The sequence below is a fragment of the Falco punctatus genome, assembly GCF_963210335.1.
Source record: "Falco punctatus genome assembly, chromosome: 3".
NCBI classification, from domain to species: domain Eukaryota; kingdom Metazoa; phylum Chordata; class Aves; order Falconiformes; family Falconidae; genus Falco; species Falco punctatus.
Window position 1 is genome coordinate 81,534,830 of NC_137582.1, and position 15,019 is coordinate 81,549,848.

The 15,019-nt window shown below is 36.9% G+C and overlaps 1 protein-coding gene across 2 annotated transcripts in view; it reads right to left on the minus strand.

The window, feature by feature from the left end:
• ABCA13 (ATP binding cassette subfamily A member 13) overlaps positions 1-15,019 on the minus strand; it is a 218,324-nt gene that overhangs the window by 156,808 nt on the left and 46,497 nt on the right. For both annotated transcript variants that reach the window (XM_080379025.1, XM_080379026.1), the window contains exons 17-22: positions 8,769-13,466; positions 7,274-7,380; positions 4,011-4,129; positions 2,827-2,999; positions 1,605-1,681; positions 956-1,077 (exon numbers count right to left, since the gene is read on the minus strand). In XM_080379025.1, coding sequence (XP_080235151.1) covers positions 956-1,077; positions 1,605-1,681; positions 2,827-2,999; positions 4,011-4,129; positions 7,274-7,380; positions 8,769-13,466 — 5,296 coding nt within the window. The remainder of the gene's footprint in view (positions 1-955; positions 1,078-1,604; positions 1,682-2,826; positions 3,000-4,010; positions 4,130-7,273; positions 7,381-8,768; positions 13,467-15,019) is intronic.

Sequence of the window (15,019 nt, forward strand, 5' to 3'; positions counted from 1 at the left end):
TAGGACTTTGCAAAAAATAAGGGAAGTAATTTGAAAATTCAGTCAATTAGTATTAGTATTCCAAAAGATCAAAGATGTACTGAATCCCATTTAACTGAATCACTTCCAGATGTCTTCTCTCATTACCATCTACTGGTATCAAAATAACAAGCTACCAATAAAGGCAGTCACACTGTCAAAAAAGCAGAAGAATAAATCGTCTATAAGTAGTTATGATGGTCTGAACTGCCTTTTTAATAACCAGACTTTTCACGGACAAAACTTGAAACTGTTTCTGCAAGCAGAGCATCAGTGACACCCAGTGGCTGCTTGATTGACCCGACTAGTTTTATACCAAATGTACCCCCAACTCTTTTCAGTCATACAATCATTAACCTGAGAGAGAACCTGTAAGTTAGGGGGCATTTTTCATGATTTCTACTAATCACTGAGATCACAGGAAACAGCAGTAATGATAACACACACAGTCCTTCGCTCAGAAAACTTACACAATCCACCCTTCAGAATACTCAAGAGACAACCGATAATTAACGTGAGCATAAGTCAAGATACTGGTAAGATAATGTAATAGCAGTGAGGAGCATATGAAGGAAGGAGAAAAAAAAAAAACAGACAACTTCATACTGCAAGGATCTGAGGTGGGAAAATACAAATTGATTTCTCCACAACCCTCACATTTTCTACAGTACCAAGATAGCAAAGCTCTAATTCCATGCCAGCACAAGGGTGTAAAACACTGCTGAAAGCAATGAAGTGGTGCCATTTAGAGCAGGAGACTAGTGCTACTATAAATTGATCTCTCAATGCTTCACATCATTATTTTGAAGTCCTAAATCTCAGAAGTGATGAGTGAAAATATAAGATTCCATACAAACAAGGTGGTTTGTTTTGTTTTAGTTGGCGCACCAGGTTACAGGTTAATCCTTTAATTTAACACCTCTTTTTGATCTTTTACCTTTGAATGAGAGATACTGGCCTCCAAAACAGTATTGATAGTTTCTTCAGAAATATTGACAGAAGAACCAATGTCCAGCCTCAGCTGAGTAAGATTCTGCACACAGTCTTTGACTTTCACATCTGGAAGAGAAGAAAAACAGTTCCAACAATACCAATCTGTTTAATTAAATTGCCCACGGACTATTAACTTTTTTGTTAGATTTGTTTGGAAAGGTGATAAAGGACACAAAAATTTCATATCATGTAATTCACTTCTATTTCAAATGTAGGGATCACTCTCCTGGCAGACTGAAGGGCTTGTGCATCAGTTTGCATTATCCTTTAAGAGCACAAGTTATCCCACATCCCTGTATTATAAGAACATCTGAAATTAGTGAAGCCGCCTTTAGTCCTTTAAGATTTGTCACCTCTTCTTTCTAATGAATCCCTGCACTTTATTGGACAGACTCTGACAGAATAAATTAATGCTGTTCTATGTCAACTCAAGTGCATGTATGTGCACATATGTACAATGAAAATCTATTGCATTAAGTCAGTAGTCTCCATAAGCAGTATCCTTTTAAAGTTTGATCAACAAGGAAACAATTATTGTCCTACAGAATTACACAGCACTGACTTGTAAAAAAGTGAAGAAAAGTGGAACCCACCATTCAAAATATTAAAATTGCTGAGAAAAGCTGCCGCTGGATATTCTGACAACTGTAGCTCCAAATTTTCAGCCACCCTGAAATGATAGCCTTAGTTTCACAAGTTATCAGAACTAAGTCATTGACATTACTATGTATAAAGGGCAATATGAATAGTGAAACAGCCACTAAATGATGCGAAAGGGTCACATTATTCTCTTTATGTGCACACACCGTGCATGTGGTAAGCACCTCTACAGACCTTCTCACACTGTATTTATATGGTGCAGCATCCACCATATTTCATACCTATATGAGACTGCAGATCTAGAGATCTGCCCTCGATGGCTAAGTGCTCTAGCAAACAGTAGTTCATGGAGAAGAACAGGTCTAGCGATGCCTCACTTCCATGTTTCTTACTGAACACATATTTTCAGACCCTAGAGATACAAAGCACTGCAGTTCAGGATGAATAAAGTGTATCTAATAATAATTTATCTAATAAAGAGTATACATACTTCAGATATTATTTATAATTCAAAAAATGAACATGAGTCTATGGTCCATAAAAGCAGTACCTAAGCACAAGTTCTTCTGTATTATTACTGTAATTCACAGAGAATTTTCAAGTCCATTAAGGAAAGAATCCAACAATCAAACCAGTATAGCAATGACTATAACTTTTAAATACTCTGTAGCAGCAGTTTTATTCATTTACTTAGAATCTACTACTTTTTCTCAAGGTATTAACAAATATCTGAAATTATTTGGAGTTCAAACCTGTCAGTTTAGAAGAACCATCCTGTGTTTCTGACTGTTTGAACTACTGAACTGATCTGAATGTTTAATGTTTTGCAAACAATATCCAGCAGCTGAGGGGACAAGGCCGTAACAAAACAGCTTTAAAGAAAAAACTAAAATATCAAAATTCTGACCTAACCAAGGTCATGAAAAATTAAAAATTTTCTTAGTTGTGATCCAAAACATTCTCCTTGTGTAGCAGCAAGATCTGCTGCAAGTGCTCAGCAAAATTGTAAGGGCTATTAGAAATACCCAGAATTCTGCTAATTACTTAGATAATATGTGCATTGTATCTGCTCAATTTCCAGCTAAGTGAACAAAGCTTAGAGACTTTGATAAACACTATTTCTCCTGTAATTACATAATTTAAAACATAAGCATATGCACAAAATGATATCTCTAACAAGAACCGTTTAGGATACCAAAATGTAAAAGGTTTTACATTTGCAGTTGTCTCTCTATGTTCCCCAGCGTCAGCTGACATTCACAGCTGCCATCGCTGGTATTCTGCAAGGCTCTCAGGGAGCTCTCCAAAGTATTAGAAAGTTTCTGGTTTATGTATGCCACATTTTCACATTCCCCCTTGTTAAAAGCAGGCCACATTCTTTCAATATCCTGCAAAAGACAGCAATCATATGGTTAGCAATTTCATGAGATTATGTTATTGCTTGAAGCAGCAGGTCTTGGCAACTAGATGATGCATATTTTCAAATGATAAAAAGGTAGTAGTCTTTTACTCATTGTATTTGTAATTGAAACTGGGCAAGAGGTTTTCAAGAACCAAGCAATTTTCAAAGATTTGGGCTTTGGAAATAACCAAAAATATTTTATCAAGGAGATCCATCCATTAACAGAAATGCCAATGTTTTCATTTGAAATTTAATTGAATAATGAAATGAGGTCATAGAGTGGTGGTGACTACAGAAATGCATTTGTTCTGTAAAAGTCTACTTTGAAATATGAATGATGCCTCTGGCGTCTGTTTACCTTAAAACATTGCTGTTCATATCAGCAAAAGTCCAGGTAGACAAACTAGCAGAGCTATTTCATAAAGAGGGGGCAAATTCTATACTAGAAGCATGAGTTTAGTGTTTTGTCTCTATGCACACGTGTGTGCTATCCAGAGGCCTGCTTCCAACTCTGGATGAGTCTGTAAATGTCAAATGTCACTCTCTCCTGCTGGTAATTTCATGCACTGTTAAAGAAAGACTGAACCCAACTGGTAACCACCATTCCTATTTTAGTTTGAATTACTCTGACCAAGAAGTTTATTTGTATCTAGCTTGATTACACAGCTGTTCCTGTGCAGATTTAGAAGTATAAATGTACTCTGATTCATGAAATTAGCAGTATCACAAAATCTAAAGGAATAAAAATGGGCTACTGTTTCGTATCGGGTGGCTAGTTATTCCAGTTATATTTACAGGTTTCAAAGCTTACCAATGTTTACTTAAGAAATTATTTCCAGGTATCACTATCAAAAGTATCAGAGCTATCTCAGCTTTGTATAGGCACAGTGGGGACTCATCATTCAGAAAGTAGGAAAAAAAAGAAGAAATTTCCATTAGTTTCCAAAGTTTAACGTGTGTTGTAAAAAACACTTGTAGGTGTGGAAACCACTCAAACCTGATAATGATCTTGAACCAGAGTGATTCCTTCAATGACAGAGAGGAGTAAGTGACTCGTTATTCCATCTTTACACTTTCTAACAATACAGAACAGGTTGCCGATGACAACTGGTTCTTCTGTAAGAGAAAATATCCAGACTTAATCAGTTAAAGAAACAAATAAATTACTGTAATGAGATGAAAATTAACCAAATAATAAGAAACAAAAGTTTTTAAAAACAAATAAAATCTGATGTGTTAAGGCAATGAGAAATATTTCTGGCTAAATTTATTTATCATTGCAGAGGGCAAGAAGGGATAGTTTGTTTCCATTACTCTTCTCCATTGTGCCTGATTAATAATAAGAACAGCAATATCTACTACAGGACCATAAAAGAAATCTTGTTTTTTGTGAGCAAGCATAACTCTGAGAAGCTCTGTATGTTAACCACATCTACCTCCTCCTCGGGCAGGCACCCCTGATTTTATTTTCCTGTGAAGACAACAGGATGTTACTAAAATTCCAGTAACAACTTTCAAACACTAAGTGTAAGGGGAGGGAAAGAGCATTACATAGACATTTTGTGTATCTAGGGATAAAGAATCCATATAAGAGATATTTATCACCTGACCATCCATGGAGGAAGTTTTTACCCAAGCTTGAAGCCCCCAGGTCCCTGGAAAAAAGCTCCATTCCCCTACCTGTAGTGGGTTTGTACATTGAGTAGCAGGGAAAGAATTTACCTTGACAGTTGAATTATAGTTTATGGAAGGATGAAGTTAGGTATTTTTCCCCCATGTTTTTTTCCTTATGTTTGGTTCAGAAGTCAAGAAGAAAGAATAATAAACATTTACCACTGCTTCTAAAACATCTTGCTCACAGAAGTAATACAATGCAACTCAGCAATGCAAACCAAGTCAAGCAGTTTTCATCTTTTCTCATTAGCTTTTCTGTATCAAATTTATTGCTTTCTGTATCAAATGAAACGTTTTGTTAGGCTTGACTAATCTCATAGCTTTCTGTGATGGAATGACTGGCTGGTTATATGAGGGGAGAGCAGTGGATGTTGTCTACCTTGACTTCAGCAAGACTTCTGACACTGTCTCCCACAACATCCTCATAGGTAAGCTGAGGAAGTGTGGGTTAGATCAGTGGAGGTGGATTGAGACCTGACTGAATGGCAGAGCTCAGAGGGTTGTGGTCAATGGTGCAGAGCCTAGTTGGAGGCCTGTAGCTGGCGCTGCTCCCCCACGGTCAGTACTGGGTCTAGTCCTGTTCAATTTATCCATCAATGACCTGGGTGAATGGACAGAGCGTACCCTCAGCAAGTTTGTGGATATTACAAAAACAGGATGAGTGGCTGATTCACCAGAAGGCTGCACTGCCATTCAGAGAAACTTGGACAGGCTGGAGAGCTGGGCAGAGAGAAACCTAATGAAGTTCAGCAAAAGCAAGTGTAGGGTCCTGCACCTGGGGAGGAACAACCCCATGCACCAGTACAAGCTGGAGGTTGACCTGCTGGAAGACAGCTCTGCAGAGAAGGACCTGGAAGTGCTGGTGGACAGCAAGTTGCCCATGAGCCAGCAGTGTACCCTGGTGGCCAAGAAGACCAATGGGTTCCTGGGGGGCATTAGGAGAAGCATGGCCAGGAGGTGATCCTGCCCCTCTGCTCTGCCCTGGTAAGGGCACATCTGGAGTGCTGTGTCCAGTGCTGGGCTCCCCAGTTCAAGAAAGACTGGGAACTACTGGAGAGGGTCCAGGCAAGGGCTACAAAGATGATGAGGGGGCTGGAGCACCACCCTTATGAGGAGAGTCTGAGAGAGCTGGGACTGTTTATCCTGGAGAACAGAAGATTGAGAGAGGTTCTTATCCATGCAAACAAATATCTGAAAGGTGTGTGCCGAGAGGATGGGGCCAGGCTTTTTTCAGTGGTGCCCAGCAACAGGACAAGGGGCAACGGGCACAAAATGCAACACAGGGATTTCTGTCTCAATGTGAGGAAAAACTTCTTTACTTTGAGGGTGAGAGAGCGCTGGAACAGGCTGCTCAGAGAGGCTGTGGAGTCTCCTCTGGAGACATTCAAAACCCACCTGGACGTGACCCTGTGTAGCCTGCTCTAGGAAAGCCTGCTTTAGCAGGGTGTTGGACTAGATGATGTCCAGAGGTCCCTTCCGACCCTGACCATCCTGTGATTCTGTGATTATGAAACATCCCTGTGACCAGAGTATCGAAATAAGAATGACAAAAATTTAGTTCCTTAATCTCAGTTCTCTCAATGACTAAACTGTTCTTCAGGAGGTCAAAGACAGATCCAAGGCACCTGGCACACATTTTCATTATCACATTGTGAGCTCTTCATTGCTATTTTTTTTACTCTTTGGGAACTGCCATAAGTCACGGGAGGGTGGAGAACATAGAATTGGATTGTAATTGCATTTTATGTTTTGTTTGGAAAATAAGTTGGCATAAGACATTACTGATATCATCCCTTGCTCTAGAACAAGAGGTTAATGCCTCCTAATTGTTCTTTGCAAACAATGCTGGGCATAGTTGTGTTAAAATATATAGCTTGAAAAGCAAAGGTGTTGGTTTCCCCAAAGAAAACATATTAAATTACACCCTTAGGTCAATACAAAGCCTGATGCTTATCTTGAGGGCCTATGTCCAAGGAATAAAATAAGCCAAACACTTTAAAATTTGAACAGTTTGTTGAATGTGAAGTTATTCAGCTACAGTCAGCCAACCCACTGGCTTAACACAGCCAGAAGAGAGAGGTGCCATTTCCTACATATATTTGTCACATTTTTCCTTTTTGTCAGCTATAAGTTGCCTTACAGTCAAAAAACTGTTATTTGACTTAGTTTACTAGCCTGGCAGAAAAATATCCAGTAAAAATGGTAAGACAAAACCCAAATGTGTATACAATATTCTGCTGGGTTTGTGAGTCAAAGCAAAAAAAAGAAGAAGTCCTAGTGTATCAGTAAGCCCAGGAGGAAGGGAAAGAACACATGACTAAAACTGAGAAAAAAGAGCTGCAAGACCTCCTGCTTCCACCGAGATTTTGGATCAACATGACCACTCCAGAAAGAAATCATCCCTTTATGTGATCTGCATCAAATTTTTTCCTGTGCCTCTGTTGGTTTGATTTCCAGGCATCGATATACTTGCCTTGCATGGCATCACCCAAATTAACTTATTTTTACAAAAGTTTGCTTAGAGTAAAGCCTTAAGATTATAGTACTAACATGTATCACTATACAGTCACTACTGTAGTAACCAACCTGAAAAGATTTTAAGCACATTCAAAATGGTAAACTGCAATTTCTGCAATAGTAGGACAGTAGCAGGGTGTAAATGTTTATGAAGAATCTTGCAGATTTTAGATGCTCTGTAGAAAGATTAATAATAAGGTATTATTTTCAAAACAGGGTACCACAGAAATTTTTCAACAACTGACTATTTACAATTGCAATCTTCAGTGGACCATATAAGGATTTCAGTATTACTACATTTGTCTGAACTGTTTTAAAATCCTAACACAATTCTTCCGTGTAAAAACAAAACAAAACAAACAATAAAACGAACAAAAAAAACAAACAAAAAACCCAAAACCAAAACAAAACAAAAAACAAACAAACAAAAACCCCAACAGTTTTCCCTCAAGGTAGCAAGTCATCAGCTTTCTTAAAAGCTTAAGAGTACTAGAAAGTACCTTCGCAAAATAAGCAAATCCATGATGGCTTCAGAAATACTGAAAGCGCACAGCGTATACTGACTTGATGGCAAAGTGCAGAATACTCAAAATCTCTGACAAACAGCATTTAGAGAAAATAAACCACTTTTCTAGTAATTGTTTTTTGATTTCTCAACAAATTTGGTTAATACCGGGCCCTGCTGACCACACATGTCACATATTTGCATAAAATTAGTCATAAAAGTCTAAATACCACATAACACATCGAATTCAGTATGACATTTTTCAGTAGTCTATGTCACTTGGATCAGTAGCTCCACCAGCAAGGCACCCTAGAGCTGTTTGGAGCAATCACCTTGTGGGATCCATTCAGTGAGTATTACTTAAATGCAGCAACTCCATACTAGCAGTACTTTTATTTAATAAGTTGTAAGTAAACATTTTCCTCTGCTGCTGAATAACATTTGATCTAAATAATCTGACAAAAGTGATCTTCGTCTCAAGATTCCTTCAGGAACTGTATTTGTTAAACTGAACACCATTATAACCATAGCCCAAAAATGTCATCTTGTTTGCAGAAGTCATCAGCAAATTTAAGTTGAAGAAATTTCAAATATAGGATGTCTACATTTGGGCATAGAAAAGGAAAGAAGGGGGGAAGGGGGAAGAAAAAATCAAACCCCACCACAAAACATTAGTCCCAAGCATTCCTATTTCCCAATATTTAGCTCCATAGCCAAATGGCTGTTATCCCCCAATAACTGTGGGTTCAGTGTTCAGACCTGCAAAGATTTTAAAACACTAGTATCTTCAAATGTTTTGTTCTATAATAATTCCACAGAAACTACCTCAAGTATCAATACAGATGATTAAACACATCAATAATCTGTTTCACACAATATAATGTGATACCAAATATGGCTGGTCTGAACAATAGAAGTTGACATAAAATATTGTTTTACTCAAAGGAACAAATCTGAAATGAAACAGTAACTCAATAAAAGTTTTGATTGAGATGTTCACAAAAAGACCTTCTGTCATTGTTAGCACACTGTCAAAATGACTATGTAGAAAACACTCACCTCAATTCTGCCATTATATCCTTATGCAAATCCTTTAATAAGAACGTTAGTTTGTTCCTGTCATGTTCTGTGGTAGACTGAAATATCATTTGCAAGACCTCTTGCATTATCTCCAGAGTTCTGTTTTGGGACTGAGTAGAAACTTCTCTATGATGTGCATTATCAAAAAATGAATCAATGAAGTCAACCATCTGAAGCTCAGTGTTGTTTGTATGCAGAGCTTCTTCTATAACAGCAAGATCAGCAATTATATGAAGGAGACCGTTTAACAAAACTGAATTAGCTGTATGAGTATTCTTCAATTTTTCTCTGTTAAGATGACCATCAGCAAATAATATATCAGTGTAACCTTCCTTAGACATATTTTGGAATAGTTCCAGAAAGTCAATAATGTCTTCAACAACCAGCAGCAGGTCATTTGATGAATTTTCATTAGCCATAAGGAGAATTAGAGCATGCATTATTTCAGAATAATTTTTATTGTTACACTCACATAGAAAGCTGTTCACATTCTCTTGTATGTCTTCAAAATTTCTTAACATAACATCTACAGATGATGTATTAAACTGCTGTATTAAAACATCAAGAGTCATCGAAGAGGACCATCCAGTGGCTAACCTTAGCAACTGAAACTCTTTGTCTATCATCTCAAGTAAATGTTTAACATTAAAATCCACCAATAAATCTTCTATGCTTGTAACTACAGGAAACCAGAAGTTCTCAAAGTTATCAGAAATATTACTATTTCCATTTAAAGCTGATATTACCATAAGCATTGAGTATGTCTGGTTTCCAACAGGAGACAGCGTCATTAAAGGCTGAATTACAGAAAGAAAAGAAAGGACAGCTTCTGTATGCAGGAGTCCAGAAACTTCACTAGTCATATTCTTAATATTAGCAAGCACAGTCTTTATAACTGATGTTCTTGACGTGGTCCAACTTAGACCACCATAAAGACCACGCAGCTGTTCAAGAACAACTTTGGCCATCTCCATTTCTGCCACTGGCATACTGCCCAGTGTTTCTACAATTTGTAAAACCATTTGTCTCTTTGGTGCAGAGGAACAATTGACTGAGTACGTATAATTCATTTGCAGTGGCACAGCATAGAAGGATAGCTCGTTCCAAAAATCTAGCAGCTCTTTGAGAACTGAGCTATTTACATGAGTCAGCTCAGAAAACTTCAAAAGAATAGAGTTCCATTCTTTGATCTGATGAAAAAAGCAAGTCAGATTGCGAGTGATATCCATTTGAAAGTCTTCCACAGTGCATGAGGAGCTGTCCTCCAGTGTGATGAGTTTCAGCTCCTTAATGACTTGGATGACTGCATTGTAACCAAGAGTAGAATTGCTATGCACAAAGTCACAAGGTTCAAAAGTGAGATCACTCTGAGGTGTTGCTGTTGTGAGACTCCAGCAGAACGCTGCAGAAAAACAGACTGAGGCCTCTGCAGGTTCATCAGACATATCTGTCAGTGTCTCAAGTAATATTAGAAGACTTTCTACTTGATTTGAGAACTCCTCTTTAGTAAACATTGGCATTCTTGCTTCCTGAGTCAGTATGAAAGCATATACTTCAGCTAGTGCTTCTGTAACGTTTCCATGAGCTAATCTCTCTGTAAGGCTGATGACACTGAGAAGAAGATGAAACATCTCTTCTACATCGTACAGCTCATCTTGTCCAAAGAGTCGTGTTATTTGCCATAAGCCAGTGAGGTTCCGATTACATGAATTGTTCTCAAATGCATCCCACCAGTCAGTTAACATTCCTAACTCAGAATTCTCGATATACAAAGGTTTGATATTTTTAAAGACATTGTCTAGGCTCCTCTGGACTTGTTTGAATTGACTTATCAAGAACTCGGCATCCATGTCCCTCATATTTTGCACCAAGGCTACCACATGCTTTAAAAACTCTTTATCAACTCTTAAAGGAGAGACAGCAAAACTAGAAGACCTGAAAATTTTGAGTGCCTTCCTTACCAGTTCAATATTTAGAGCTACTGTTTCCATCAGGTTCTGAAGAAATGTGTTGTGTTCACCCTGCAAGTTTGAGTCAAGTTCATTAATCACATACTGAAAGAACTCCAACAAACTGGTATTTTTCTCATGCAAGAAAGGTTCAAATGCATTATCCACACGAGAGGAGCTGTTTTCTTGGTTTTCAAAAGTTTTACTTTTCAGAAGAGTTTGAATTTCTGCCAAAAGTTCTACTGATGAAAGTTGAAGATGGTGAAAAGGATTAAGGAACATCCTTGAAGTCCTGTTAAATCCATGGGTTGACTGACTAAAATGGGTCTTATTTAACATGTACCACGAGTGCCCCACTAAATCTTTGACACCCATTTGTATTTGCCCTCCAGAGGTATTTAAAAGTTTAAAAATAAATTTAGGCACACTAATGTCATCTTTTACATAAAATTCAGGGAGAATAAACTTTAAAGTTTTTGCTATAATATTGAAATAAACATTTACACAAATCACATCAGAATCAGTTAGGGAACATTCAGGGAATATCAAATTTAAAATAAAATTAACAAAGTCCATCATGTTCATTAGCTTAGTATCTGTCTCAATGTTTCCCAGAGATTTCAGTAGAAATAAAATATTTTTTGCACTTTCAAGGTGGGAAGGTGAGTTGTGGTTTTGACTGAGGTTACTTAATCCACGTAGCCACCTGTTACAATCCTCTCCTTCATCCACTGTATCATAAAAGTTTAGAAGAGAATTAAAATAAAATGAAAAATTTGTTTGCAAATGGCTTACATCTTTCAGAGTATTGTCCAAAATTAATTTGGTAATATCCTGGAACATGGTGATACAAACCATATATTTGCCTTGAGTAACACTTCTAAAGAAATCAGATGTGTCTTTTATCTCAGTGAGAATAATTCCAAGTTCCTCTTCAGAGAGTCTGAGAATATTAGAAAGGGAATTTCCAATGGAAAATACATCAGCACCCCTATACTCTTCCTCGGATCCTCCTGAGATGAAAGTGCCAAGTTGAGAGTTCAAAAACTCTCCATTAACAATTTTCAGTATAGATTTCTGTAATTCAGTTATCACAACTGTTATAATTTCTAAAACACTTTCTAAACTGTTAAGTGAGCTTGTGACACCAACTGTATTGTTAAATAGACTTTGAAGATTAAGGAAAGCTTCAAAATCTTTCCAGTCATTTACATCACCACCTCCTTCAAATATAATTTTTAATAGCTTCATTGCTGCTGTTGTAGCTTCAACAATAGCCATAGCTGTGTTATTGCAGAGTTCGTCATGAGTTGCATTTACAAGACTTTCAGAGAGATTTGTCAAATCATTTCTTAGAGAGACAAAAAAGCTTGAATTCAAATTTAAGATTTTGGATGCTTCTTCAAAAATGTCTGTCCAGGTTTGAAGCCATGTAAAAGTGCAGTGCAAAGCAGAAGGCACACTTACCTTATCTCCCAAGTTTGTTACATTAGACAGAACACCATCCAATGGAAGCAAAAATAAGTTGTCAGCTTCTGCTGATTGATCTACAGAAGTAATGTTTGATAGATAAAAATCAATGCACCCATTATTTATCAGGCATTCTGGGAAGATATCAAGAAACTGTTCCAAATAACAAAAGGCAGCTGTTTGGAGCTCTTCATCTATAAACAAATTTTTAAGGCTGCTCAGAGTGTTATAGACAACTTGCATCTCTTTTTTTCCTTTATGTGCAAGAGACTGGGCCTGAAACTCGGTGTAGTTGTAAATGATTAGTAACTTTTCACAGAGGGACTTACTGGTGAAGTTCCAGAGAAGATCAAAAGTTCCAGACAGAAAATCAAAAACTTGATCCCTATCTTGGAAATCACGCCATACTTGAAAAGGTGAAATATCTTTTGAAGTCTCATAGAGAAATGTTAACAGAGTGCTGTTGCTCTCAATATTTAAGACCAAATCGTCATTCTGATACAGAGAGAAAAGTATTTGAACAAGTGAGGCCGCACTAGTACTGTTTAATTTTTTTATGTTCTTGAAGAAATCATGCACAATTTCTTCTAATGTATTTACTTTATATATAAAAGTTTCATTTGAGATTAATAAAGAGGAAGCATTACTCCCCCCATGGATTGTTCTTAAAAACATATTGACGTGATCATCAGTCAATGATCCAACCTCATAGATTTTCCTTAGGAAGTTTTCACTTAAGTGTTTTGGATGGTTCAAAGCAGAAACATTTAACTCTGGCCAATCAGACAGGATATGTTGGAGCAATAGCATGCTTCTGTGGTGGATTTTATTTTCTGTAATGGAAAATATAATTCTAGATAAAGTCTCCAATACCTCCTCCTCTTCCACTTGACTCAAATGAGAAAGTCTAGAATCAAGTTCACAGAATACAATTTTCCCTATATGCCAGAAAACTTCTGTAATCTCTTTTGTCCAGAGCCTCTGAAGAGGGTGGAAATCTCTTTGTAGCTCATTCTGGAGTTCAGAAACTGCAAGTGAGAAATTGGTGGCAGATTCCTTCCCCTCAGCAAAATTTTTCATCCATATGATCGTATTATTCAGGACATTTTCAATTAGAGATTGGTTTGAAGCAGCTGAGAAATCAAGCATGATTTCTTCTATGACTTCTACAAAATTAAAATGATGATCCATTTCCTTTTCACCAGAACTACTTAAGTTCTCTTGTCTCTTCAAAAATTCTTTGAAAGATGTCAAAATCCTGAAAAATTAAGCATGAGTTTTTTCTTGTTAGTTACCTAGCAGGCAGACAAGAATTGTTTAAATATATATGTATAATTTATAATTTTAGAATATAGTTATATTTACTTTAAAAATGTTTAAATATCATTTAAATGGCAGTTACAAATTAATCACCTGAAATAGCACAAATCACAATCACTTTTTTTTTTTCAAAAATGTGAACAAACTCACTGAAAAGTCAAAGCCACATTCAATACAAAACCAGAATATAGGCACCTAGGTTAAAGAAGTGTGCATTTATCAGTAATTATTATCAAGCTTGTAAGCCACAAAGAGTCAAACACCTTTAAGTATGTTACATTTTCAGCTGCTGAAAAAAGCAAAGTCTTTATGCTCCACAAATTATTTTATCAATAAAATCAATCAAAACTTCTACTTTTCCATGAATTCCGAAGATTTTGTTTGTTTGTTTTATCGTAGCTATTGAAAGCCAAAACATTCCAGCTGAGCTACTCATAGCTGAGCACTGCTATTTTAATATCTAGAAGAACACCAAAACATGAAATCACAGTGAAAATTTGAATGTTCCCGCTGATGTTTCCACTGTGTCAATACTATTTATCAAAGCAATAAAAAATTTTACTAGCTCTCTAAGGCTGGTCAAAATTCAGGTGCATGAGAAAAGGAGCACTCCAAAGGTCTCAAGTCGAGAATACCTTCTCCTTAAACATGTTTTCTTTTAATAATACAAATACAGAACACCACACACCATTGGAAAGCTTTATGAGGCAATTTCTGTGTCAGTTACTGTAATGGCTTCTACAGGAGAGAAACCATTGAAAAACAAAAGCATTCCCCACATAGAACCTCTTTCCTAGATTCATTCAAGTCACAGAAATACCTCTGCATGTATACCAAAGAAAATCCAAAAGAGTCAGGTGATTCTGTTAGCAGTACTGTGTAGAGTAAATAGTGCATACTCTAGAAACAGCATTCAAGACCTTGCCCCAGAAAATGTGCCTGCACTGATCTTTATAACATAGTTGGGAAAGACCAGAAAAATGATTGAATATGCCAGATATCAATTTGTGTTCTACTCCTTAACTTCCATTTTGTTTTTACTGTAGATATCAAGAATATCTAAGATTTTGAAAACTCAGACCAGGAGTTCTTTGCCTCTAGAGCCCATTTTAATCAAGCTACTAAAGTTCTGTCAAGTTCTGCTTGAAGGAAAAGCAGGATGTGACCTGCCTAACAGTGGAGGAAATACACAAATTGTGCCATTTATAAATTTTTGATTCTTCGTCTTTCACTGCATTGCCAGTGGTTATTTCCATTTGACACGTTAAACAAGGGATTAATTTAGCAAAGGCCTAAATAGCAGCACAATGAAAAATAAAGCTCGAAGTCCAGAAATAGCATTTATAAAGTATTCTTATCTATTAACAGCTGTGATAACCAGCATAGCATAGTAAATAGTTAATAGCACTTAACAGAAGAGGCAGCACTCAACAATTAGTCTGAAGTTGTTCCATGATGGATATTTTTCTTCTTTTTTTTAAAACAGAGTTG